This window comes from Coregonus clupeaformis, unplaced genomic scaffold (genome assembly GCF_020615455.1).
Source record: "Coregonus clupeaformis isolate EN_2021a unplaced genomic scaffold, ASM2061545v1 scaf2767, whole genome shotgun sequence".
Classification (NCBI taxonomy): Eukaryota; Metazoa; Chordata; class Actinopteri; order Salmoniformes; family Salmonidae; genus Coregonus; species Coregonus clupeaformis.
Genome location: NW_025536221.1, coordinates 12,505 through 39,031, shown reverse-complemented (window position 1 = coordinate 39,031; position 26,527 = coordinate 12,505). Strand labels below are relative to the sequence as shown.

General features: G+C 42.5%; 1 protein-coding gene across 1 annotated transcript in view; it reads right to left on the bottom strand.

The window, feature by feature from the left end:
• Positions 1-25,532, bottom strand: part of LOC121562007 (fibronectin-like) — a 32,800-nt gene extending 7,268 nt beyond the window's left edge. Inside the window, exons 1-8 of the mRNA XM_045219811.1 lie at positions 25,475-25,532; positions 22,426-22,468; positions 21,972-22,238; positions 21,580-21,846; positions 17,128-17,397; positions 11,427-11,687; positions 2,854-2,937; positions 2,707-2,769 (exon numbers count right to left, since the gene is read on the bottom strand). Coding sequence (XP_045075746.1) covers positions 2,707-2,769; positions 2,854-2,937; positions 11,427-11,687; positions 17,128-17,397; positions 21,580-21,846; positions 21,972-22,238; positions 22,426-22,468; positions 25,475-25,477 — 1,258 coding nt within the window. The 5' untranslated portion in view covers positions 25,478-25,532. The remainder of the gene's footprint in view (positions 1-2,706; positions 2,770-2,853; positions 2,938-11,426; positions 11,688-17,127; positions 17,398-21,579; positions 21,847-21,971; positions 22,239-22,425; positions 22,469-25,474) is intronic.
• Positions 25,533-26,527: the final 995 nt, after the last annotated feature.

Genomic DNA, 26,527 nt, shown 5'->3' with positions numbered 1-26,527 from the left:
ACTTGTCGGTCCAGAGAATGGACTTCCAGAAACCTTCAGGTTTGTTCAAGTGGTCCATGGCAAAGTTAAGATGGGCAGTTTGGTTCTTTGTTGACAGCAGAGGCTTCTTCCTAGCAACCCTCCCATGAATGGCATTTCGATTCAGTAATCTTATTGTTGAAGCATGCACAGTTATCTGAGAAGCAGCAAGGGAGGTATGCAAATCTCTAAGATGTTTGGGTTGGCTTTTACCTGATTTATTATTGTTCTTGTGGACCTTGGGGATAAGTCCATCCACTCCTAGGCCGAGTTGCTGTCATGTTAAATGCTCTCCATTTGTAAATGATTTGCCTCAGTGGACTGGTGGAGCTCAAATCTTTTTGAGATGATTTTATAGCCTTCCCAAGACTAATGTGCTCTCACTACGCTCGTCCTGATGTCCTCTGAGATCTCCTTTCCTCTCGGCATGGAGTGCTTTGCATTCACCTGGATGAGTAACACCAAACTGACCAGGTTTCTGCTTTCAGAAACCTGCCCAAACTCTTTCCTAATGATCTCTCCTTTGATTGGTTCATTTGGTTGCTAATTATTTACCCACCTGATTCTACTTACCTACTTGATTTAATCAATGCAACTTGGGGTTCACTTATTATTGCACCTGCACTAATTCCTTTTAAATTGTGTTTTTCTACTACAGGCATGATTTCCTCTACACCAACATATGGTATTGGTAAATATAAACCTGTTATGTCAGATAAAAAAAGACTGGTTCTGATTAAATGAAGATTTCATGGTAAAAACAGAAAAATCTGTAATTGCACAAGGGGTTCACATACTTTCAAGCAGCACTGTATGTCTTGTGTCTGTGTAGTTGTGCATATACCTTCGCACTTTCTCTACATTTTGTTACGTTACAGCCTTATTCTAAAATGTGTTAAAAAAAAAAATATTTACCTCATCAATCTACACACAATACCCCATAAATGACAAAAGGGAAGAAAAAAAAATTGTGGACATTTTTGCTAATTTATTTAAAATAAAAAACAGAAATATCACATTTACATAAGTATTCACACCCTTTACTCAGTATTTTGTTGAAGCACCTTTGGCAGCGATTACAGCCTCGAGTCTTCTTGGGTATGATGCTACAAGCTTGGCACACCTGTATTTGGGTAGTTTCTCCCATTCTTCTCTGCAGATCCTCTCAAGCTCTGTCAAGTTGGATGGGGAGCGTCGCTGCACATCTATTTTCAGGTCTCTCCAGAGAGGTTCGATCGGGTTCAAGTCCGGGCTCTGGCTGGGCCACTCAAGGACGTTCAGAGCCTTGTCCCGAAGCCACTCCTGCATTGTCTTGGCTGTGTGCTTAGGGTGGTTGTCCTGTTGGAAGGTGAACCTCGCCGCAGTCTGAGGTTGTGAACACTCAGGAGCAGGTTTTCATCAAGGATATAAGCACTTTGCTCCGTTCATCTTTGCCTCGATCCTGACTAGTCTCCCAGTCCCTGCCGCTGAAAAACAACCCCACAGCATGATGCTTCCACCACCATGCTTCACCGTAGGGATGGTGCCAGGTTTCCTCCAGATGTGACACTTGGCATTCAGGCCAAAGAGTTCAATCTTGGTTTCATCAGACCAGACAATCTTGTCTTTATGTGCCTTTTGGCAAAATCCAAGTGGGCTGTCATGTGCCTTTTACTTAGGAGTGGCTTCCGTCTACATTTACATTTACATCATTTACAAATTGGTGAATTCAACTTATGATAGCAACCACTTTTTTTCTTCTTTTTTTTTTAAATGGGGGGTGGGGGAGGGGGAGGTACAAGGATTGCTTTATACTATTCCAGGTATTCCTTAAAGAGGTAGGGTTTCAAGTGTCTACCATGAAGCCTGATTGGTGGAGTGCTGCAGAGATGGTTGTCCTTCTGGAAGGTTCTCCCATCTCCACAGATGAACTATAGAGCTCTGTCAGAGTGATCATCAGGTTCTTGGTCCCTTCCCTGACCAAGGCCCTTCTCCCCTGATTGCTCAGTTTGGCCGGGTGTCCAGCTTTAAGAAGAGTCTTGGTGGTTCCAAACATCTTCCATTTAGGAATGATGGAGGCCACTGTGTTCTTGGGGACCTTCAATGCTGCATAACTTTTCTTGGTACCCTTCCCCAGATCTATGCATCGACACAATCCTGTCTCGGAGCTCTGCAGACAATTTATTCGACCTCATGGCTTGATTTTGATCTGACATGTACTGTCAACTGTGGGATTCTGGAAAAAATTAAAATTAAATAGGTACACCCGCTGGACGCTAGTTTATCGTAGGACCTCACCTTCACTTTATCTCCTTAATGCTGAGTGCCAAGCAGACACTCATCGGGTACAATTTTTACAGCCTTTCATATGACTCGGTCGGGGATCGAACTCCCAAATTTCCAACTCAGGGTGGACACTAACCATTCTTAAAGATGCCACAGTGAATTATAAACGATGTCGAACAACAATATATCTAACTTCCTTGACTGACAAAACAAAATCTAAAGGAAGTTCTAGGTAGTTCTGATTACTTCTGATCTCCTATGGCATGTGTTGAGCGCTACGGCAAAACACAGTTCCTGTCATTTGTTTTTGGTCCTAATGGCCACAGCTAGCGCTGACAATCCTTCTTGAACATGCTTGTCTGTGAGATAACAGGTCAAACTGTGGATCATTATATTTGTTTTTTTGTGGGGGGCTGTCCTTACCTTTGATTATCCAGTTCAGCCTTTCTATCTCCTTCTGTAGCTGGTCTCTCTCTGCAGTGGCATCTGTAAAAGGGAAAAGTCAATCAAAATGTGTAACTGTCACAACATTGACTACACATTTTTTAGTACAAAAAAAAAAACACTTACAGGAATCCCACAGGCCTATGATCACAGCCAGTAGAACACAAACTGCAGCAACTCTGGAGGGTCTCTTCCACCACTGAAAATGTACTGAATCACAAATTATTAAAGTAAGATCTTTGGTAATGTGTTAATGTGTTTTACTTGTATCATCAGTGCTTTATTTGAGCTGGATCCTGCGGGAACAGGATCCGGCACCTCTCCAGTTTGGACTGATGCGTTACAGAACCTATTTGGCCGGATCCGCTACCTTTCGTAGCATGAAAAATGATTGTTAATGTTTGCAATGTAAAAATTATGATTAAAGCGCTCAAAGTATCCTCGTTAATTCTCCTGCCCCCTAAAAGAAAATGCAATGTGAAAACGTAGATTTTCAGCCCGCGCCTGATATTCTGAGAATACTCAACTCTTAACTACTATATTACACATGATGTTATTTCTAAATGGTTCACCCGATATGGATGAAAATACCATCAAATTAAAGCTGACTGTCTGCACTTTAACCTCAGTCATGATTTCAAATCCAAACTTTTGGAGTATAGAGCCATAAGAAGAAATGCTGCACTGTCGAGGACACTAGGTAGGGGTAAGGTAGAGGCAGGTAGTCTCAATATTAACGGAGGACACTGTAGGTAGGGGTAAGGTAGAGGCAGGTAGTCTCAATATTAACGGAGGTCACTGTAGGTAAGGGTAAGGTAGAGGCAGGTAGTCTCAATATTAACGGAGGACACTGTAGATAGGGGTAAGGTAGAGGCAGATAGCCTCAATATTAACGGAGGACACTGTAGGTAGGGGTAAGGTAGAGGCAGGTAGTCTCAATATTAACGGAGGACACTAGGTAGGGGTATGGATGAAAATACCATCAAATTAAAGCTGACGGTCTGCACTTTAACCTCAGTCATGATTTCAAATCCAAACTTTTGGAGTATAGAGCCATAAGAAGAAATGCTGCACTGTCGAGGACACTAGGTAGGGGTAAGGTAGAGGCAGGTAGTTTCAATATTAACGGAGGACACTGTAGGTAGGGGTAAGGTAGAGGCAGGTAGTCTCATTATTAACGGAGGGCGCTGTAGGTAGGGGTAAGGTAGAGGCAGGTAGTCTCAATATTAACGGAGGGCTCTGTAGATAGGGGTAAGGTAGAGGCAGGTAGCCTTGAGGTTACAGTGTTGGGCCTGTAACCGAAAGGTTGCTGGTTCGAATGCCGGAGCAGACAAGGTGAAAAATATGTTGCTGTGCCCTTGAGCAAGGCAAATAATCCTAATTGCTCCAGGGACGCAGTGCATTGGAGCCATTGTGATCATTGTCAAGAAGTCACACCCATTCGCGTTCAGAGTGAGAAAGTAAAGGCTATAGAGAATCAATTACGCTCAAATGATGAGGATTTCTATCATCTTTAACAGGAGGAAAAGTAGAATATTAGTCAAAGTAGAAAATATAATGTACCTTTACATCCCATGCTGACACATCCATTATGATTAGTTCAGTCATTTTGATAACTAGTTAAAAATAAATAAACTTTGACACCAGACATAATACTTTAGTTGGGTACTTCCTTACCTGTGGTGAGGGTTGTTGACACTAGTTTACTTTGCCTTCCATTTTCCAACACAGTGCAGACAGTGACAGAGTACTGAGTACCACCTTGCAGGTCAGAGAGGGTGATGCTGTGTGAAGATGTGGTAGTGATGTGTGGTTCTGTCCCTGGACAGTGGTAGGATATCTGGTAATGATGTTCGGTTTGGTCCAATCCTGGTGGCTGGCTCCAGCTAACAGCAGCTGATGTGGTGTCCACTGAGTCAACAGTCAGCTGGTCTGGAGCAGGAAGTACTAAGTGAAAACACATTATTGTCAGTGTTACAGTTTAACTCCAGAAATAAACTGCACTAAGAAAAGTAAAATAGTAGTCAAAGTAGAAAAGGCCTTCAATTATTTTAGGTTTGGGAAGAAATAAGCTAAAAAACAGAAGTCACACAACAAAAGTTTAATTCGTAAAGTAACAAAAATAAAGGGTTTCTGCTGTATTCATTTAGCGACGGTGCTGTGCTGCTAAATTGTTGCTGCCACTCCAAAAAATATATAAATAGAACTTAAAATAATGTGATTATAAATCCTCTCCACAATAACAAGTGTTTAACACTGTACTACTGATAAAGTTAAAGCAACCAGAGGCAAATCAACTCCTTGACTTAATGACTCACAGGAATGGAAGAAAGCATGAATTCAGTTACTGTCCTATAAACAACATTTAATGATTTCAGCACCAAACTGCATTACAACATCTGGGGAATTTACCATCATATATTTCTCATCAGGGAAGATACTGTACCATTACATCCCATGCTGAATGTTACGTGTTTCGGTTCTGTTACGGTTTCTCGATCCATTTCGAGGTTGACTAGGTTGGGCGCTCTGATTGGAGTCACCTCGTTAGTCAGGATGTGTTACAGCTATGCTGGCCCTTTAAGAGCTGCTGGCCCTTTAAGACCTGCTGGCCCTTTAAGAGCGGCTGGCCCTTTAAGAGCGGCTGGCCCTTTAAGAGCGGCTGGCCCTTTAAGAGCTGCTGGCCCAGTGCATGAATTGGAGAGATGTTGGGAGAGCTACACCTCATGTTAGGGCGGCCATGGCATTTAGCCAGAAACTCCTGTTTATTTAGCTCCATATCCTTTTCACTCCAGGTCCTGAGTTGGTGTGGTTTTGTCTTTTAGTTTGTCTTTTTTGGAGGTAAACCTTAGTGGGCATCCATGGTGGGTGTCTTTTTAGAATCCCCTTACTAGTGGCTTTGCCATCTCTCAGTGGGCACCCCCCATGGTGCCTTTCAGAACCCCTTTTGAAACCCTTTCTGTTTTTGGTTTGGTTGTTGAAGTGATTATCTTTGTTAGTTCCCTTTTCTGTGAGCGATGACATTGTGTTTGTCTTTTGGGAACGTAAAACCGACACATCCATTATGATTTGTTAATTTACATTAGTCTTTTTGATAACTAGTCAAAGTTTGACACCAGACATAATACTTTAGTAGGGTACTTCCTTACTTGTGGTGAGGGTTGTTGACACCAGTCGACTTTGCTTTCCATTTTCCAGCACAGTGCAAACAGTGACAGAGTACTGAGTGGCACATTGCAGGTCAGAGAGAGTGATGCTGTGTGAAGATGTGGTAGTGATGTGTGGTTCTGTCCCTGGACAGCGGTAGGAGATCTGGTAATGATGTTGGGTTTGGTCCAATCCTGGTGGCTGGCTCCAGCTAACAGCAGCTGATGTGTTCTTCACTGAGTCAACAGTCAGCTGGTCTGGAGCAGGGATAACTAGTGGAAACACATTATTGTTAATGATACAGTTTAACTCCAGAAATATATTACAGGAGGAAAAGTAGAAATGGCCGGCGTGCAATTCCTTTTGATATGGGAAGAAATACGTTAAAAAAACAATAGAAGTCACACAACATTGGTTAGATTTGTAAAGTAACATAAATTAGGGGTTTCTGCTGTATTCATTTAGCAACGGTGCTGCTACATTGTCACCGCCTCACCAATTTATTTCTATATAAAGAATGCTGTGATTATAAATCCTCTCCACAATAAGAAGTGTTTTACACTAGTACTGATAAAGTTAAAGCAACCAGAGGCAGATCAACTCCTTGACTTAATGACTCACACTAATGGGAAGCATTAATGATTTCAGCACCAAACTGCATGATGAGATCTGGGGAATACACCATGATATATTTCTCATCAGGGAAGATCCTGTACCTTTACATCCAATGCTGACACATCCATTATGATTAGATCATAGTTATTTTGATAACTAGTTAAAGTTTAATCAACTTTGACACTAGATATAATACTTAAGTTGGGTACTTCCTTACCTGTGGTGAGGGTTGTTGACACCAGTTGACTTTGCCTTCCATTCTTCAGCACAGTGCAGACAGTGACAGAGTACTGAGTCCCACATTGCAGGTCAGAGAGAGTGATGCTGGGTAAAGATGTGGTAGTGATGTGTGGTTCTGTCCCTGGACAGTGGTAGGAGATCTGGTAATGATGTTGGGTTTGGTCCAATCCTGGTGGCTGGCTCCAGCTAACAGTACCTGACGTGGTGTCAACAGTTAACTGGTCCGGAGCAGGAGGTACTGAGGGAAAATAAATTGTCAGGGCTGTTGTTAATGTCTAGAAACTACAGAAGGAAAAGTAAAATAGTACTTGAAAAATCAAGGTCAGCTTGCAATTCATTTTGATATGGGAAGAAATAAGCTAAGGCAGAAGTCACACAACATAGGTTAGATTTGTAATGTAACAAAAATGAAGAGTTTCTGCTATATTAATTAAATTACATGAATTAAAAGAATGGTGTGATTATATAGTGGCTTGCGGAAGTATTCACCCCCCCCCCCCCTTGGCATTTTTCCTATTTTGTTGCCTTACAACCAAAAATTAAAATAGATTTTTTGGGGGTTTGTATCATTTGATTTACAAAACATGCCTACCACTGAATATGCAAAATATGTTTTATTGTGAAACAAACAAGAAATAAAACGTGCATAACTATTCACCCCCCAAAGTCAATCCTTTGTAGAGCCCCCTTGTAGAGCTATTACTGCTGCTAGTCTCTTGGGGTATGTCTCTATAAGCTTGGACCCTGGACAACACCCTGTCGTTCTCCGCTAACATCAAAGCGGTGACCCGATCCTGCAGGTGCATGCTCTACAACATTCGCAAAGTACGACCCTACCTTACACAGAAAGCGGCACAGGTCCTAATCCAGGCACTTGTCATCTCCCGTCTGGATTACTGCAACTCGCTGTTGGCTGGGCTCACTGCCTGTGCCATTAAACCCCTACAACTTATCCAGAACGCCGCAGCCCGTCTGGTGTTCGACCTTCCCAAGTTCTCTCATGTCACCCCACTCCTCCGCACACTCCACTGGCTTCCAGTTGAGGCTCGCATCTACTACAAGACCATGGTGCTTGCCTACGGAGCTGTGAGGGAAATGGCACCTCCTTCCCTTCAGGCTCTGATCAGACCCTACACCCAAACGAGGGCACTATGTTCATCCACCTCTGGCCTGTTAGCTCCCCTACCTCTGCGGAAGCACAGTTCCCGCTCAGCCCAGTCAAAGCAATTTGCTGCTCTGGCACCCCAATGGTGGAACATGCTCCCCCACGACGCCAGGACAGCGGAGTCACTGACCATCTTCCGGAGACACTTGAAACCCTACCTCTTTAAGGAATACATGGAATAGTATAAAGTAATCCTTCTAACCCCCCCTCCCCCACCCCCCAATAAAAAAAAGAGGTTGTCCCACTGGCTATCATAAATTGAATGCACCAATTTGTAAGTCGCTCTGGATAAGAGCGTCTGCTAAATGATGTAAATGTATCAACTGGGATTTTTGCCCATTCTTCAAGGCAAAACTGCTCCAGCTCCTTCAAGTTGGATGGGTTCCGCTGGTGTACAGCAATCTTTAAGTCATACCACATATTCTCAATTGGATTGAGGTCTGGGCTTTGACTAGGCCATTCCAAGACATTTAAATGTTTCCCCTTAAACCACTCGAGTGTTGCTTTAGCAGTATGCTTAGGGTTAAATTTACATTTACATTTTAGTCATTTAGCAGACGCTCTTATCCAGAGCGACTTACAGTTAGTGAGTGCATACATTCTTTTTAAATTTTTCATACTGGCCCCCCGTGGTAATCGAACACAAAACCCTGGCGTTGCAAACGCCATGCTCTACCAACTGAGCTACATCCCTGCCGGCCATTCCCTCCCCTACCCTGGACGACGCTGGGCCAATGTCCTGCTGGAAGGTGAACCTCCGTCCTAGTCTCAAATCCATGGAAGATTGAAACAGGTTTCCCTCAAGAAATTCCCTGTATTTAGCGCCATCAACCATTCCTTCAATTCTGACCAGTTTCCCAGTCCCTGCCGATGAAAAACATCCCCACAGCATGCTGCCACCACCATGCTTCACTGTGGGGATGCTATTCTCCGGGTGATGAGAGGTGTTGGGTTTACGTTGCAGACATAGCGTTTTTCCTTGATGGCCAAAAGCTCAATTTTAGTCTCATCTGACCAGAGTACCTTCTTCCATATGTTTGGGGAGTCTCCACATGTCTTTTGGCAAACACCAAATGTGTTTGCTTATTTTTTTCTATAAGCAATGGCTTTTTTCTGGCCACTCTTCCGTAAAGCCCAGCTCTGTGGAGTGTACGGCTTAAAGTGGTCCTATGGACAGATAGTCCAATCTCCGCTGTGGAGCTTTGCAGCTCCATCAGGGTTATCGTTGGTCTCTGTTGCCTCTCTGATTAATTCCCTCCTTGTCTGGTCCGTGAGTTTTGGTGGGCGGCCCTCTATTGGCAGGTTTGTTGTGGTGCCATATTCTTTCCATTTTTTTATAATGGATTTAATGGTGCTCTGTGGGATGTTCAAAGTTTCAGATATTTTTTTATAACTCATTCCCGATTTGTACTTCTCCACAACTTTGTCCCTGACCTGTTTGGAGAGCTCCTTGGTCTTCATGGTGCCGCTTGCTTGGTGGTGCTGCAGACTCTGGGGCCTTTCAGAACTGGTGTATATATACTGAGATCATGTGACAGATCATGTGACACTTAAATAAAGTCCACCTGTGTGCAATCTAACTAATTATGTGATTTCTGAAGGTATTTGGTTGCAACAGATCTTATTTAGGGACTTCATAGCAAAGGGAGTGAATACATATGCACATACCACTTTTCCGTTATTTAATTTCTATAATTTTTTTAACAAACTTTTTTTTTCATTTCACTTCACCAATTTGGATCTATTTTGTGCATGTCCATTACATGAAATCCAAATCAATTTAAGTTACAGGTTGTAATGCAACAAAATAGGAAAAACGCCAAGGGGGATGAATACTGTTGCAAGGCACTGTAAATCATCTCCACAATAACAAGTGTTTAACACTGTACTACTGATAAAGTTAAAGCAAGCAGAGGCAGATCAACTCCTTGACATAATGACTCACAGGAATGGAAGAAAGCATGAATTCAGTTACTGTACTATAAACAACATTTATTGATTTCAGCACCAAACTGCATTACAACATCTGGGGAATTTACCATCATATATTTCTCATCAGGGAAGATACTGTACCTTTACATCCCATGCTGAATGTTACGTGTTTCGGTTCTTTTACGGTTTCTCGATCCATTTCGAGGTTGACTAGGTTGGGCGCTCTGTTTGGAGTCACCTCGTTAGTCAGTATGCGTTACAGCTATGCTGGCCCTTTAAGAGCTGCTGGCCCTTTAAGAGCTGCTGGCCCAGTGCATCAATTGGAGAGATGTTGGGAGAGCTACACCTCATGTTAGGGCGGCCATGGCATTTAGCCAGAAACTCCTGATTATTTAGCTCCATATCCTTTTTACTCCAGGTCCTGAGTTGGTGTGGTTTTGTCTTTTAGTTTGTCTTTTTGGAGGTAAACCTTAGTGGGCATCCATGGTGGGTGTCTTTTAGAATCCCTTACTAGTGGCTTTGCCATCTTTCAGTGGGCACCCCTATGGTGCCTTTCAGAACCCCTTTTGAAACCCTTTCTGTCTTTGGTTTGGTTGCCGACGTGATTATCTTTGTTAGTTCCCTTTTCTGGGAGCGATGACATTGTGTTTGTCTTTTGGGAACGTAAAACCGACACATCCATTATGATTTGTTAATTTACATTAGTCTTTTTGATAACTAGTCAGAGTTTGACACCAGACATAATACTTTAGTAGGGTACTTCCTTACCTGTGGTGAGGGTTGTTGACACCAGTTTACTTTGCCTTCCATCTTCCAGCACAGTGCAGACAGTGACAGAGTACTGAGTACCACATTGCAGGTCAGAAAGACTGATGCTGTGTGAAGATGTGGTAGTGATGTGTGGTTCTGTCCCTGGACAGCGGTAGGAGATCTGGTAATGATGTTGGGTTTGGTCCAATCCTGGTGGCTGGTTCCAGCTAACAGCAGCTGATGTGTTCTTCACTGAGTCAACATTCAGCTGGTCTGGAGCAGGGATAACTAGTGGAAACACATTATTGTTAATGATACAGTTTAACTCCAGAAATATATTACAGGAGGAAAAGTAGAAATGGCCGGCGTGCAATTCCTTTTAATATGGGAAGAAATACGTTAAAAAAACAATAGAAGTCACACAACATTGGTTAGATTTGTAAAGTAACATATATTAGGGGTTTCTGCTGTATTCATTTATTAACGGTGCTGCTACATTGTCACCGCCACACCAATTTGTTTCTATATAAAGAATGCTGTGATTATAAATACTCTCCACAATAAGAAGTGTTTTACACTGTAGTACTGATAAAGTTAAAGCAAGCAGAGGCAGATCAACTACTTGATATATTGACTCACACTAATGGGAAGCATTAATGATTTCAGCACCAAACTGCATGATGAGATCTGGGGAATTCACCATCATATATTTCTCATCAGGGAAGATACTGTACCTTTACATCCAATGCTGACACATCCATTATGATTAGTTCATAGTTATTTTGATAACTAGTTAAAGTTTAATCAACTTTGACACTAGATATAATACTTAAGTTGGGTACTTCCTTACCTGTGGTGAGGGTTGTTGACACCAGTTTACTTTGCTTTCCATTTTCCAGCACAGTGCAGACAGTGACAGAGTACTGAGTACCACATTGCAGGTCAGAGAGAGTGAGGCTGTGTGAAGATGTGGTAGTGTAGTTGGGTTTTGTCCCTGGACAGTGGTAGGAGATCTGGTAATGATGTTGGGTTTGGTCCAATCCTGGTGGCTGGTTCCAGCTAACAGTACCATATGTGGTGTCAACAGTTAACAGGTCCGGAGCAGGAGGTACTGAGGGAAAATAAATTGTCAGGGCTGTTGTTAATTTCTAGGAACTACAGAAGGAAAAGTAAAATAGTACTTGAAAAATCAAGGTCAGCTTGCAATTCATTTTGATATGGGAAGAAATAAGCTAAGGCAGAAGTCACACAACATAGGTTAGATTTGTAATGTAACAAAAATGAAGAGTTTCTGCTATATTCATTAAATTAGATGAATCAAAAGAATGGTGTGATTATATAGTGGCTTGCGGAAGTATTCACCCCCCCCCCCTTGGCATTTTTCCTATTTTGTTGCCTTACAACCTAAAATTAAAATAGATTTTTGGGGGGTTTGTATCATTTGATTTACAAAACATGCCTACCACTGAAGATGCAAAATGTTTTATTGTGAAACAAACAAAAAATAAAACTTGCATAACTATTCACCCCCCAAAGTCAATCCTTTGTAGAGCCCCCTTGTAGAGCTATTACGGCTGCTAGTCTCTTGGGGTATGTCTCTATAAGCTTGGACCCTGGACAACACCCTGTCGTTCTCCGCTAACATCAAAGCGGTGACCCGATCCTGCAGGTGCATGCTCTACAACATTCGCAGTACGACCCTACCTTACACAGAAAGCGGCACAGGTCCTAATCCAGGCACTTGTCATCTCCCGTCTGGATTACTGCAACTCGCTGTTGGCTGGGCTCCCTGCCTGTGCCATTAAACCCCTACAACTTATCCAGAACGCCGCAGCCCGTCTGGTGTTCGACCTTCCCAAGTTCTCTCATGTCACCCCCACTCCTCCGCACACTCCACTGGCTTCCAGTTGAGGCTCGCATCTACTACAAGACCATGGTGCTTGCCTACGGAGCTGTGAGGGGAATGGCACCTCCTTCCCTTCAGGCTCTGATCAGACCCTACACCCAAACGAGGGCACTACGTTCATCCACCTCTGGCCTGTTAGCTCCCCCTACCTCTGCGGAAGCACAGTTCCCGCTCAGCCCAGTCAAAGCAATTAGCTGCTCTGGCACCCCAATGGTGGAACAAGCTCCCCACGACGCCAGGACAGCGGAGTCACTGACCACCTTCCGGAGGCACTTGAAACCCTACCTCTTTAAGGAATACATGGAATAGTATAAAGTAATCCTTCTAACCCCCCACCCCCAATAAAAAAAAGAGGTTGTCCCACTGGCTATCATAAATTGAATGCACCAATTTTTAAGTCGCTCTGGATAAGAGCGTCTGCTAAATGATGTAAATGTATCAACTGGGATTTTTGCCCATTCTTCAAGGCAAAACTGCTCCAGCTCCTTCAAGTTGGATGGGTTCCGCTGGTGTACAGCAATCTTTAAGTCTTTAAGGATTACTTTATACTATTCAGTGACTCCCCCTTCTGATAACCAGGTGGCGAATCGCATCTCTGCATGTCTGGCAGACATATCAGTATGTATGACGGATCACCACCTCAAGCTGAACCTTGGCAAGACGGAGCTGCTCTTCCTCCCGGGGAAGGACTGCCCGTTCCATGATCTCGCCATCACGGTTGACAACTCCGTTGTGTCCTCCTCCCAGAGGGCGAAGAGCCTTGGCGGGACCCCCGGACAACACCCTGTCGTTCTCCGCTAACATCAAGGCGGTGACCCGATCCTGCAGGTTCATGCTCTACAACATTCGAGAGTACGACCCTGCCTTACACAGGAAGAGGCACAGGTCCTAATCCAGGCACTTGTCATCTCCCGTCTGGATTACTGCAACTCGCTGTTGGCTGGGCTCCCTGCCTGTGCCATTAAACCCCTACAACTCATCCAGAATGCCGCAGCCCGTCTGGTGTTCAACCTTCCCAAGTTCTCTCACGTCACCCCGCTCCTCCGCACACTCCACTGGCTTCCAGTTGAAGCTCGCATCTGTTACAAGTCCATGGTGCTTGCCTATGGAGCTGTGAGGGGAACGGCACCTCCGTACCTTCAGGCTCTGATCAGTCCCTACACCCAAACGAGGGCATTGCGTTCATCCACCTCTGGCCTGCTGGCTCCCTTCCTCTGCGGAAGCATAGTTCCCGCTCAGCCCAGTCAAAACTGTTCGCTGCTCTGGCACCCCAATGGTGGAACAAGCTCCCTCACGACGCCAGGACAGCGGAGTCACTCACCACCTTCCGGAGACATTTGAAACCCCACCTCTTTAAGGAATAACTGGGATAGGATAAAGTAATCCTTCTACCCCCCCCCCTAAAAAAATATTAAAAATTGTAAACTGGTTATCCCACTGGCTATAGGGTGAATGCACCAATTTGTAAGTCGCTCTGGATAAGAGCGTCTGCTAAATGACGTAAATGTAAATGTAAATGTATACCACAGATTCTCAATTGGATTGAGGTCTGGGCTTTGTCTAGGCCATTCTAAGACATTTAAATGTTTACCCTTAAACCACTCGAGTGTTGCTTTAGCAGTATGCTTAGGGTTAAATTTACATTTACATTTTAGTCATTTAGCAGACGCTCTTATCCAGAGCGACTTACAATTAGTGAGTGCATACATTCTTTTTTAATTTTTCAAACTGGCCCCCTGTGGTAATCGAACCCAAAACCCTGGCGTTGCAAACGCCATGCTCTACCAACTGAGCTACATCCCTGCCGGCCATTCCCTCCCCTACCCTGGACGACGCTGGGCCAATGTCCTGCTGGAAGGTGAACCTCCGTCCCAGTCTTAAATCCCTGGAAGATTGAAACAGGTTTCCCTCAAGAAATTCCCTGTATTTAGCGCCATCAATCATTCCTTCAATTCTGACCAGTTTCCCAGTCCCTGCCGATGAAAAACATCCCCACAGCATGCTGCCACCACCATGCTTCACTGTGGGGATGCTGTTCTCCGGGTGATGAGGGTGTTGGGTTTGCGGCAGACATAGCGTTTTCCTTGATGGCCAAAAAGCTCAATTTTAGTCTCATCTGACCAGAGTACCTTCTTCCATATGTTTGGGGAGTCTCCCACATGTCTTTTGGCAAACACCAAATGTGTTTGCTTATTTTTTTCTTTAAGCAATGGCTTTTTTCTGGCCACTCTTCCGTAAAGCCCAGCTCTGTGGAGTGTACGGCTTAAAGTGGTCCTATGGACAGATAGTCCAATCTCCGCTGTGGAGCTTTGCAGCTCCATCAGGGTTATCGTTGGTCTCTGTTGCCTCTCTGATTAATTCCCTCCTTGTCTGGTCTGTGAGTTTTGGTGGGCGGCCCTCTATTGGCAGGTTTGTTGTGGTGCCATATTCTTTCCATTTTTTTATAATGGATTTAATGGTGCTCTGTGGGATGTTCAAAGTTTCAGATATTTTTTTATAACCCAACCCCGATTTGTACTTCTCCACAACTTTGTCCCTGACCTGTTTGGAGAGGTCCTTGGTCTTCATGGTGCCGCTTGCTTGGTGGTGCTGCAGACTCTGGGACCTTTCAGAACAGGTGTATATATACTGAGATCATGTGACACTTAAATAAAGTCCACCTGTGTGCAATCTAACTAATTATGTGATTTCTGAAGGTATTTGGTTGCACCAGATCTTATTTAGGGACTTGGGAGTGAATACATATGCACATACCACTTTTCCGTTATTTATTTTCTATAATTTTTTTAACAAACTATTTTTTTCATTTCACTTCACCAATTTGGACTATTTTGTGCATGTCCATTACATGAAATCCAAATCAATTTAAATTACAGGTTGTAATGCAACAAAATAGGAAAAACGGGGGATGAATACTGTTGCAAGGCATAGTAAATCATCTCCACAATAACAAGTGTTTAACACTGTACTACTGATAAAGTTAAAGCAAGCAGAGGCAGATCAACTCCTTGACTTAATGACTCACAGGAATGGAAGAAAGCATGAACTCAGATATTAGTGCATTCGCGAAGTATTCAGACCCCTTGACTTTTTCCATATTCTGTTACGTTACAGCCTTTTTTTAAAATGAATTAAATTGTTTTTTTTCCCCTTGTCAATCTTCACACAATATCCCATAATGACAAAGCAAAACCAGGTTTTTACAAACTTTAGCAAATGTATAAAATAAAAAAAACGGAAATATCACATTTACATAAGTATTCAGCCCCTTTACTGAGTACTTTGTTGAAGCACCTTTGGCAGCGATTACAGCCTCGAGTCTTCTTGGGTATGACGCTACAAGCTTGGCACACCTGTATTTGGAGAGTTTCTCCCATTCTTTTTAGATCCTCTCAAGCTCTATCAGGTTGGATGGGGAGCGTCACTACACAGCTATTTTAAGGTCTCTCCAGAGATGTTTGATAGGGTTCAAGTCCGGGCTCTGGCTGGGCCACTCAAGGACATTCAGAGACTTTTCCCGAAGCCACTCCCCAGTCTGAGGTCCTGAGCGCTCTGGAGCAGGTTTTCATCAAGGATCTTTCTGTACTTTGCTCCGTTAATCTCTCCCTCGATCCTGACTAGTCTCCCAGTCCCTGCCGCTGAAAACCATCCCCACAGCATGATGCTGCCACCACCATGCTTCACCGTACGGATGGTGCCAGGTTTCCTCCAGAAGTGATGATTCGCATTCAGGCCAAGTAGTTAAATATTGGTTTCATCAGACCAGAGAATCTTGCTTTCATGTGCCTTTTACTGAGGAGTGGCTTCCGTCTGGCCACCCTACCATAAATGCCTGATTGGTGGAGTGCTGCAGAGATGGTGGTCTTTCTGGAAGGTTCTCCAATCTCTACAGAGGAACTCTGGAGCGCTTTCAGAGTGACCATCAGGTTCTCGGTCAACTACCTGACTAAGGCCCTTCTCCCCTGATTGCTCCAGTTTTGGCCAGGTGGCCAGCTCTAGGAAGCGTCTTGGCGGTTCCAAACTTCTTCCATTTAAGAATGATGGAAGCCACTGTGTTCTTGGGGACCTTCAATGCAGCAGACATGTTTTGGTACCCTTCCCTAGATCTGTGCCTCGACACAATCCTGTTTCGGAGCTCTACGGTCAATTCCTTCCACCAAATGGCTTGGTTTTTGCTCTGACACGCACTGTCAACTGTGGGACCTTTTATATAGACAGGTGTGTGCCTTTCCAAATCATGTCCAATCAATTGAATTTACCACAGGTGAACTCCAATCAAGTTGTGGAAACATATCAATGAGGATCAATGGAAACAGGATGCACCTGAGCTCAAGTTCAAGTCTCATAGCAAAGGGTCTGAATACTTTTTAATTTGTAATATATTTGCAACAAATTCTAATAACCAGTTTGTGTTTTGTCATTATGGGGTACTGTGTGTAGATTGATGAAACAAAATATATTTTATACATTTTTTATTAAGGCTGTAATGTAACAAAATGTGGAAAAAGTTAAGGGGTCTGTATACTTTCAGAATGCACTGTATAAACAACTTTTATTGATTTCACTACCAAACTGCATTTCGAGATCTGGGGAATTCACATAGTCATTTTGATAACCAGAAATAATACTTAAATAGGGTACTTACCTGTGGTGAGGGTTGTTAACACCAGTTGACTTTGCTTTCCATTTTCCAGCACAGTGCAGACAGTTACAGAGTATTCAGTAGCAGATTTCAGGTCAGAGAGAGTGATGTTGTGTGAAGATGTGGTAGTGATGTGTGGTTCTGTCCCTGGACAGCGGTAGGAGATCTGGTAATGATGTTGGGTTTGGTCCAATCCTGGTGGCTGGCTCCAGCTAACAGCAGCTGATGTGGTGTCCACTGAGTCAACATTCAGCTGCTCTGGAGCAGGAAGTACTAAGGGAAAATAAATACATTATTGTCAGGGCTACAGTTTAACTCCAGATATACACTGAGTTTACAAAACATTAAGGATATCTGCACTTTCCATGAAAGACTAACCAGGTGAATCCAGATGAAAGCTATGTTCCCTTATTGATGTCACTTGTTAAATCCTCTTCAATCAGTGTAGATGAAGGGGAGGAGACAAGTTAAAGGATTTTTAAGCCTTGAGACAATTGAGACATGGATTTTATACATGTGCCATTCAGAGGGTGAATGGGCAAGACAAAATATTTAAGTGCCTTTGAACGGAGTATGGTATGTGCCAGGAGCATAAATTTGGGTCAAGAACTGCGACGGTGCTGGTTTTTTCACACTCAACAGTTTCACGTGTGTATCAAGAATGGTCTACCACCCAATGGATATCCAGCCAACTTGACACAACTGTGGGAAGCATTGGAGTCAACATGGGCCAGCATCCCTGTGGAATTCAAAAATTGACTATGCAAATGAGCAAAAGCTGTGTGCATTAAGGAAATAGAAGCCTGGCTCAAATAGAAGCCTGTCTCTAAAAATTGCCTGTTGTGTCCAGTGATTCATGCAAATAAACACCTGGGCTATGATGAGTGCCTTTGAAACATCAACAATTTTAAGAAGTCTAAATGATTTAATATACACCATCACAATAAATCAATGATTTATTTTAGGCAGGACTAAAGAAACATGATATGAAGAAAATGTATTTCGGAAGAACAGAAGAGTTGGCCTACTGTATATTATCTGGCTATGCACCATGCCATAGGCTTGTTCATTTAGCAGACAAGATATGCTCAAGTCCCATGCAATTATTTTATAGTTAGAAGAATATAATTGAATTTATGTGAATAAAATATAAAGGATATTTCTCCCAATCCAGAGCCCATGTGCATATGAAGTGGCTATGCTGAGCGTAAAAGTGATCATTTGAAACAGATCCTATATGCTAGATTTAAAGTTATTTGGCAACTTTAGTTGTGAATTACAGAAACCTTAGACTGTCTTACAAACTAAAACATATGGGCTGCATGATGGGATTATAGGGACAGAGTGCAAGCAAAAAAAGCTTCAGGCTGCACACACTGTTCTCTCATCAAGTAATCACATTTTTACCCATCAGACTAGTCTCAATTTAATCTTGTCTTTACTATACTGAACAAAAATATAAACGCAAAATGTAAAGTGTTTGTCCCATGTTTCAGGAGCTGAAATAAAATATCCCAGAAATGTTCCATACACACAAACAGCTTATTTCTCTCAAATTAGTTTACATCCCTGTTAGTGAGCATTTCTCCTTTGCCAAGATAATCCATCCACCTGACAGGTGTGGCATGTCAAGAAGCTGATTAAACAGCATGATCATTACACAGGTGCTGGGAACAATAAAAGGGCACTATAAAATGTGCAGTTTTGTCACAACACAATGCCACAGATGTCTCAAGTATTGAGGGATTGTGCAATTGGCATGCTGACTGCAGGACTGTCCACCAGAGATGTTGCCTGAGAATTTAATGTTCATATTTCTACCATAAGCCGTCTCCAACATTGTTTCAGAGAATTTGGCAGTACTTCCAACTGGCCTCACAACCACGCCAGCCCAGGACCTCCACATCCGGCTTCTTCACCTGCGGGATCGTCTGAGACCAGCCACCCGGTCTGTAATAAAGCCCTTTGTGGGGAAAAACTCATTCTGATTGGCTGGGCCTGGCTCCCCAGTGGGTGGGACTGTCTCCCAAGTGGGTGGGCCTAATCCATAGATTAGGGCCTAATGAATTTATTTCAATTTACAGATTATCTTGTAAGAACTTTAACTCAGTAAAATTGTTTAAATTGTTGCATTTATATTTTTGTTGAGTATAATACGTAGCTGAGCAACCTCTGTCCAGTGAAGTCCACAAAGCATATTGCATGTACAGTAACATGACCTACAGCATGGTCAAGCAAGTTAATGTTTAACATTTTAGGACCACTAAACAACGATTGATTTAGAACCATGGAGAGTTACCGCAAGTCGCAAAGAAAACAGGAGCTGCATCCACTATTCCAGCACCATTTCAACTTCAACATCATCAAATCACCTCTGCTTAGTCGAATACAGTGACAACTAAAAGATACCAAAAAAAATGATTTTGTCCAATTAACATAAGCTAAATATGATGTGGCTGTTGAAATGACTGTCCATGAGAATCCAAATAGGTCAGATCAGGTTTGCAATGAATAACTTCAATCAGACTCCTCAGTAGAGGGGGAAGGAAAGAACTAGGAGGGGGTTAACAGCTCACGCCCTGTTGTAAATCAAAGGAGAACATTCAGGCTCTCCCCTCTCAACATCCACCAAAGGAATGTCTGTTTCAACAGACCTTTTCCAGCTGAAACTTTAACACTTTCAAAAGCGAATACTGGAACAATATTTTGAATGTAGAATGTGGGGAATGGTCAGATGCGATCTATTGGACACTAAAGTCATTATGTTTGTTATTTTGTGTTGTCATTAAACATTTTATAAAAGGAAATACTGTAACTTGGAAAGTATACCCACTACATGTACGAAGTGTCCATCATATGCGTTGTGCATGTAATATGAAACATGAAAGTATGTGTTTATTTAGTCATTTAGCAGACGCTCTTATCTAGAGCGACTTACAGTTAAGTGAGTGCATACATTTTTTTTTTATACTGTTAAGAGGGATGTGATTTCAGAAGCTCTGAGAGATAATTGTTTTTCATAACTTTGCACAGTTACTAGTCACCTTCCCGAAGTGAGGTCAGAGAGCGTGTCAGCCTGACGGAACCGCCCCTTTCAGAGTGTATAAATGGGGGGTAAATAAATGAACATACTAGACCAGAAAAACGTGAAGCAGCCACTACATGTTTCAAATGGTTGGAACTTGGAATCTCAACACGAGGTGAAGAAAATATACTCACCTCCCGGACAGTCACTGGTAAGGCTGATTAGCTGTCCTAATTAAGGTCTCTTCGAAAGCGAATTTAAGTAGGACCATCTGCTAACCTGCTCAAACCACCGTATTACGCTACTCTCATCACCCCACTGGGGAACCATCGATACGGCTGGCTAGCCTATCTTCAAAGAAGCAACTTCAAGAGCGTATGGAAGGAAAGTCAATTCTGTAGTTCTGTTCAGGACTACATGACAAGTCACCGGATACCGGACAACTACAGAGGAGAAAAACAGAAGACTTGTTGGAACCCTTTCGGACAATCAGAGACTTACAAGCGTGCCGCGAAAAAGGCCCAACAACCTTTCCAAGGCGGCGCTGTCCACCGAGAGAGATACATGGCGAACCAGGCATTTCAAAGAGGGCGGCGGTTCGTGTGCAAAGTATATGGTTACAGTAGAAGAGAGTAGTTTCCGAATGTGGCAATGTTAAGTGATTCTCTCCCTCTCTTCTTTAACAAGCATCAATGTTGTTGTCATTCCACTAGGGACCTGTTTTAATCACATTAAGTTTCCAGTCAATAACCGGTATAGTGGGTGTGTTTATCCTGTGTTCCCATTTAATTAGCTACTAAATAAATAATTAAACTAATTTCTGTAGTACTGAATCATAAGTAAGGCTCGGGTTTTTGCAGATGAAAGGAGGTTATGACTGTTCAGAATAATGATATGATACGAGGTTTTGATTAATACGTTGACTGTTTATAGATGTGATAGGTAAAGACCTTTTAGAGTTTAATTTGGGAGATGGTGACTCTTTAAAGAACCGCTCTCGTGGTGCCCCAGATCCCTATGAGTTAATTGTTACATTATTAATTGAAATCGGGTAACAATTAATCATAGTTAGTTGATTAGATAAATAACAGTCGTCAGATTAATGTTAAAGTCAAGTCACGACACTGTCCATGGTTCTGATATGAAGATGTTGAAAGGTCATGTAACTGTTTGTTACTGTACATGCAAGCCCTAGTTCTACCTTAAATTTTAGCTCACCTCATTTTCAAAAAATTTAATAAAATGTTTATAGCCTTACAGGTGGAAAAGTACAAAAATCCAGGGCTTTTGATATGGGGAAAAAACGAAACAAATAAAAAAACAGAACAGAACACTAACAACAAAACAAAAACGTGTATTTGTAATGTAACAACATCGTTGTAGTTAGTGGTAAAGAGACAATGAGCTGTAATTGGGGGAAGATCTCTTACTAGTGCAGATTGTTGTAGAGACAGGTTCACTCTGTTCCCCATTGGTCAGCACAGTTGAAACACTAACAGTGTACTCTGTGCCAGGTTGCAGGTTTGAGAAGGTTTTGTGGCAGTCGTCAGTAATGGCTGCGAGGGGGTCTCTTCCTGGAATGCAGTTGGATATGAGGAAGCGCTGTGGGACTTTCTCCATCCCTTCAGCCTTGGACCAGTGGAGAGTGAAGGAGGTCTCTTCCAAATGGTCTATCTTTAAATCTCTGGGTAGGACCACTGGAACAAAAATCAAGATTTGTTTAGAATAGAGGATGTGCTGTTTTTGACAGAGAGTCCAAAAATGTCTCTAGGAATGAATGAATGATGTAGTCTGAATAAAAACACAAGTTAGCCTACTGTACCTGTGGATAGGGATGCTGAGACGCATATGCTTTGGCTTCCATCTTCTCCCTCTGTAGCCACGTTGAACTGGTACTTTTTACCAGGTTGGAGACTGCTTATTTCAAGATGATGCCCACCTTTCACTCTTGTTGACCTTGTTTCACCGTCACACCCCCAGGTCACTCTGAATGTCTGTGGTCCTGTCAGCCCCTGAGGAGAACTCCAGCTCAGAGACACTGAATCTAATGTCAGCAACAGGACCTGGATGTCACCAGGAGGGGGCAGCACTGGTGAAGGAATAATGAGAGAGAAACAAACTTTATTGACAGTAAAATGACATAAACAAATGTGTATTATTCATCCCAGCAGTTAAGGGACAACAATTGATATCTTACTAAATATCCTCTTAAACTGAGATTTAAATTAAATAATATAGCTTGGGTCAGTTTATTACGTGTTTCCACATATACCTACCATCATCTGAGGCCAGCATTGTGTGATGGTCGCCAACACAACTCTTAAAGCGTGAGAACAAAATATGAATCAGTCATTTCTTTAAAAACACAGAAATTGTTACTTTGCTAAATGTACAACAGATATTTTAAAATCAAGATACATCAACTGCTTTTGACATACAGGTAACTGCCAACATAAAGGAAACACTTGAGTAAATGATGGATACAAAGTATATTGAAAGCAGGTGCTTCCACACAGGTGTGGTTCCTGAGTTAATTAAGTGATTAAAACATCCCATCATGCTTAGGGTCATGTATTAAAATGCCCAGGTGCCCATTATTTTGGCTACCATGGCTAGACAAGATCTCAGTGACTTTGAAAGAGGGGTCTCAACGGACCATAGGGGCTTTAAAGGATGTGTGTCTGTCGCCAGGGTGGAACACTTATATAGCAAACGCTCTTATCCAGAGCAACTTACAGTTAGTGAGTGCATACATTATTTTTTTATTTTTCATACTGTCCCCCCGTGGGAATCGAACCCACAACCCTGGTGTTGCAAATGCCATGCTCTACCAACTGAGCTACATCCCTGCCGGCCATTCCCTCCCCTACCCTGGACGACGCTGGGCCAATTGTGCGCCGCCCCATGGATCTCCCGGTCGCGGCCAGGCTACGACAGAGCCTGGATTCGAACCAGGATCTCTAGTGGCACAGCTAGCACTGCGATGCAGTGCCTTAGACCACTGCGCCACTCGGGAGGTCTACAATCAACAAAACACCAAATTATAGAATTTATTGTGGAAGAACTCCAATAGAGTTCCAGACAGTTGTAGAATCTATGTCAAGGTGCATTGAAGCTGTTCTGGCAGCTGGTGGGGGCCCAACTCCCTGTTAAGATACTTTATTTAGGCAGATACCTGTATAATCATTTTACATTTACATTTTAGTCATTTAGCAGACGCTCTTATCCAGAGCGACTTACAGTTAGTGAGTGCATACTTTTTCATTTTCATACATATTCCTCCACAGCGTTCCGACTTATACGGGCACTGAAGTTCTCCTGAATGTTTTGCCACGGTGAAAGAAACAAGCACAATTGCACGTTTCATTGCATAAAAAAAAAAAAGACATGTTCGGATAAAACACTGACGGTGCCTTTTCCAACTTGTTAGTAGGTGCATAATCCTAACAGGGTGGAAACTAACTGGGTGGACATTTGTTGGCTAAATTAGCCATAGTTTTGTGAGTGATCAAGTTTGAGCTAGCATAATGTTGGACCCTTGAACATGATTTTAACTTCTCTATCAAACATATTTTAACATTTTGAAATGTGGTTAATTTTCATGTAGCTTTAGAACATTGTTTTCCCACCAAAGAAATTATGATAATTCCTGAATGTGGGGTCATTGTAGGAAAGGGTGGTTTTCTTAAATGGAGATTTACAAACTAACAGGGTGGAAAGTGATATCAGGGTCACACATAACATCTTAAATACAATAATAATTAATAAAAAAACATTATTGATGAGAGAATTTAACTTGGACTATAAAATAATGAAGAAAGATTAAATATTTTATGTCTTATATTTCTTGTGTAAATTGATGAATAACACCCGGGGACATGGCAAAAACACCAACATCCACTGAAGAAAAGTGTTCAAAATACATACACTTCCCTTTCAAGATCCATATTTTTGTGTTTTTAAGGACGGCGGACCTTATATTTAAAGCCTTTTGGAATCCACATGTTAAACTAAATAAGAATTTATATTTCCTGGAGACAGAAAACGCACCGCATTGTAGAAATGATCCAGGCCTAGGCTGGACACCAATTCGACCTAACCTGATACAGTTTATGTCTAATTCACGTCAAAAGATGATTTCCTTTTGCATTTAAGTTAACCCTAACCCGTTTCCTAACCTTAACCTTAATTATCCTAACTTGCTGCATAATTTATCCTAACCAACCTGCTACGAAAAGTCAAACCTGGTCATTTCTGACAAATGGTATCCCTTCTAGCCCAAACGCCCCAATCATAGAGAATGATAGAGGCCTCTAGTGGCCAAAAGGCCACGTTAGAATGGGCAGCGCCATTGAGGGATGCCATCATATTAATGTAGTCAACTGGGTGGGACTTCCAACATCACTGGCTGAAGAAGAAAATGTACTCCTTTAAAATGGAGATAGCCTCATCGGCTCTGCCCAAGCTGTCAGAGATGCTAAATAGAACAGATACAAGGGTGAGTCCTCTATCTAGCTCTATGGTTCCAACTTAAACCGAAAGTGGTCGCGTTTTTACGCGTCCATGTTGTCCGGTTTGACTGGGTGCAGCTGCGACGGGAAGTCATAGGCCATGTCTGAAATCTGTATTGTCCACTACATAGTGTACTAATCGTAATACATACTATTTCGAAAGTACTGTTTTGTAAAAATGAATGCACTAAGTACACTGCATCCCCTCAGCTAATAACCATCTGTCAAACAACGGAATCTGTAAAGACGATTATCTTCCTTAAGTGTGGAGCGAATTCTACCAAAGCCGAAATTAGTATAAAATCCTAGTAGTTAAAGCACTCAATTTTCGAAATGTTTCATTATTTTCGAAATTTCACATAATATAAAAAACGGACTATTTTCGCATACGTAAAATTAAACGCAAGTATTCGGACACAACCACTGTAAAAATGTACTGCAAGTCAATTAGGCCTACAGAGCACTCATCGACATGACCACCTATCAAAGTTTGAAAGAAATACACTGTATACGCACGATTGCCTATTGTTTCTTTCAACATCAGCATGTATTATTTTAGGATAAATATATCGGCTTAATAGATTACATCGTAGCGTCAGATCGCTGTGTAAAAGAGAACACCTTTCGTAGACTTCCTTGTGCGCACTCCGCCATAGTGGGTCTAGTTGGGTTTTTGATATTTTTACCTGCCATTTATTAGAAAGAGAAGTTAAAAACCGGGACTTATTATGTTCACGTTTTGTTGGGATAAATAAGAATAGACTCCTAAAGAATCTTACACCTGACCTTTTTAAAAATACAAATATTAACCTACCATTTCTCCTGCTGTCGAGAAGCCTCGGGTGAAGCCACATAAAAAAGTTGTCGAATTGACTTTCCTCTTCTTCTTTGGTATAATGGCATTCGCAACAATTGTATCTGCATTCTGCCACCTACTGTACATGTGGATAATAAGGATCCTTGCAGTGCTTCTGCTGTTAAGTCTTGGAGGCCCAAAAACTTATCGGCTGCAGATATAATGCTGTCCAGCTTCTTGGACACTTGTGCAGTACAATTAAGAACTGTGGCTATAAATACTACAAAATACACCTTCTTCACAATAAGTGTATCCAGATCACTTGGTTGATGTATAACATGTGCAACTGGTTGTGGTGGATCCACCGCCATATCTTCTTCAGAACTGTGGCCTCTTTCCCCTTCAACGTTCTTCACCGCCTCCACATAGGAGATTTGCTTGATAGCTCAACCTCTTTCACCCTAACAGGGCACTCAGGGAATTCGGAAATATGATCCCCACCACAGTTGCAACATTTGACGACGCGCACCACTGGCTTGGTGCGGGGAGCAGGAACAGGCCAGACCGGGCTGACGACGCGCACCACTGGCTTGGTGCGGGGAGCAGGAACAGGCTGACGACGCGCACCACTGTATTCAAGTGCTGTCAAGTTGGTTGTTGATAATTGCTGGGCAGCCATTTTCGAGTCTTGCCATAGATTTTCAAGCCAATTTAAGCCAAAACTGTAACTAGGCCACTCGGGAACATTCAGTGGCATCTTGGTAAACAATTACAGTGTATTTGACCTTGGGTTTTAGGTTATTGTCCTGCTGAAAGGGGCATTTGTCTACTAGTGTCACGCCCTGGCTCTGGGGACTCTTAAATGTTGAGCCAGGGTGTGGATTTTCCTATGTTTAGTTGTTCCATGTTTTCATTCTAGATCGTTTAGATCTATGTTGGCCAGGGTGGTTCCCAATCAGAGGCAGCTGTAGCTCGTTGTCTCTGATTGGGAACCATACTTAGGCAGCCTGTTTTCACTAGTCATTGTGGGATCTTGTTCCGGAAGGTTTGTGTTAACCTAGGACTTCATGT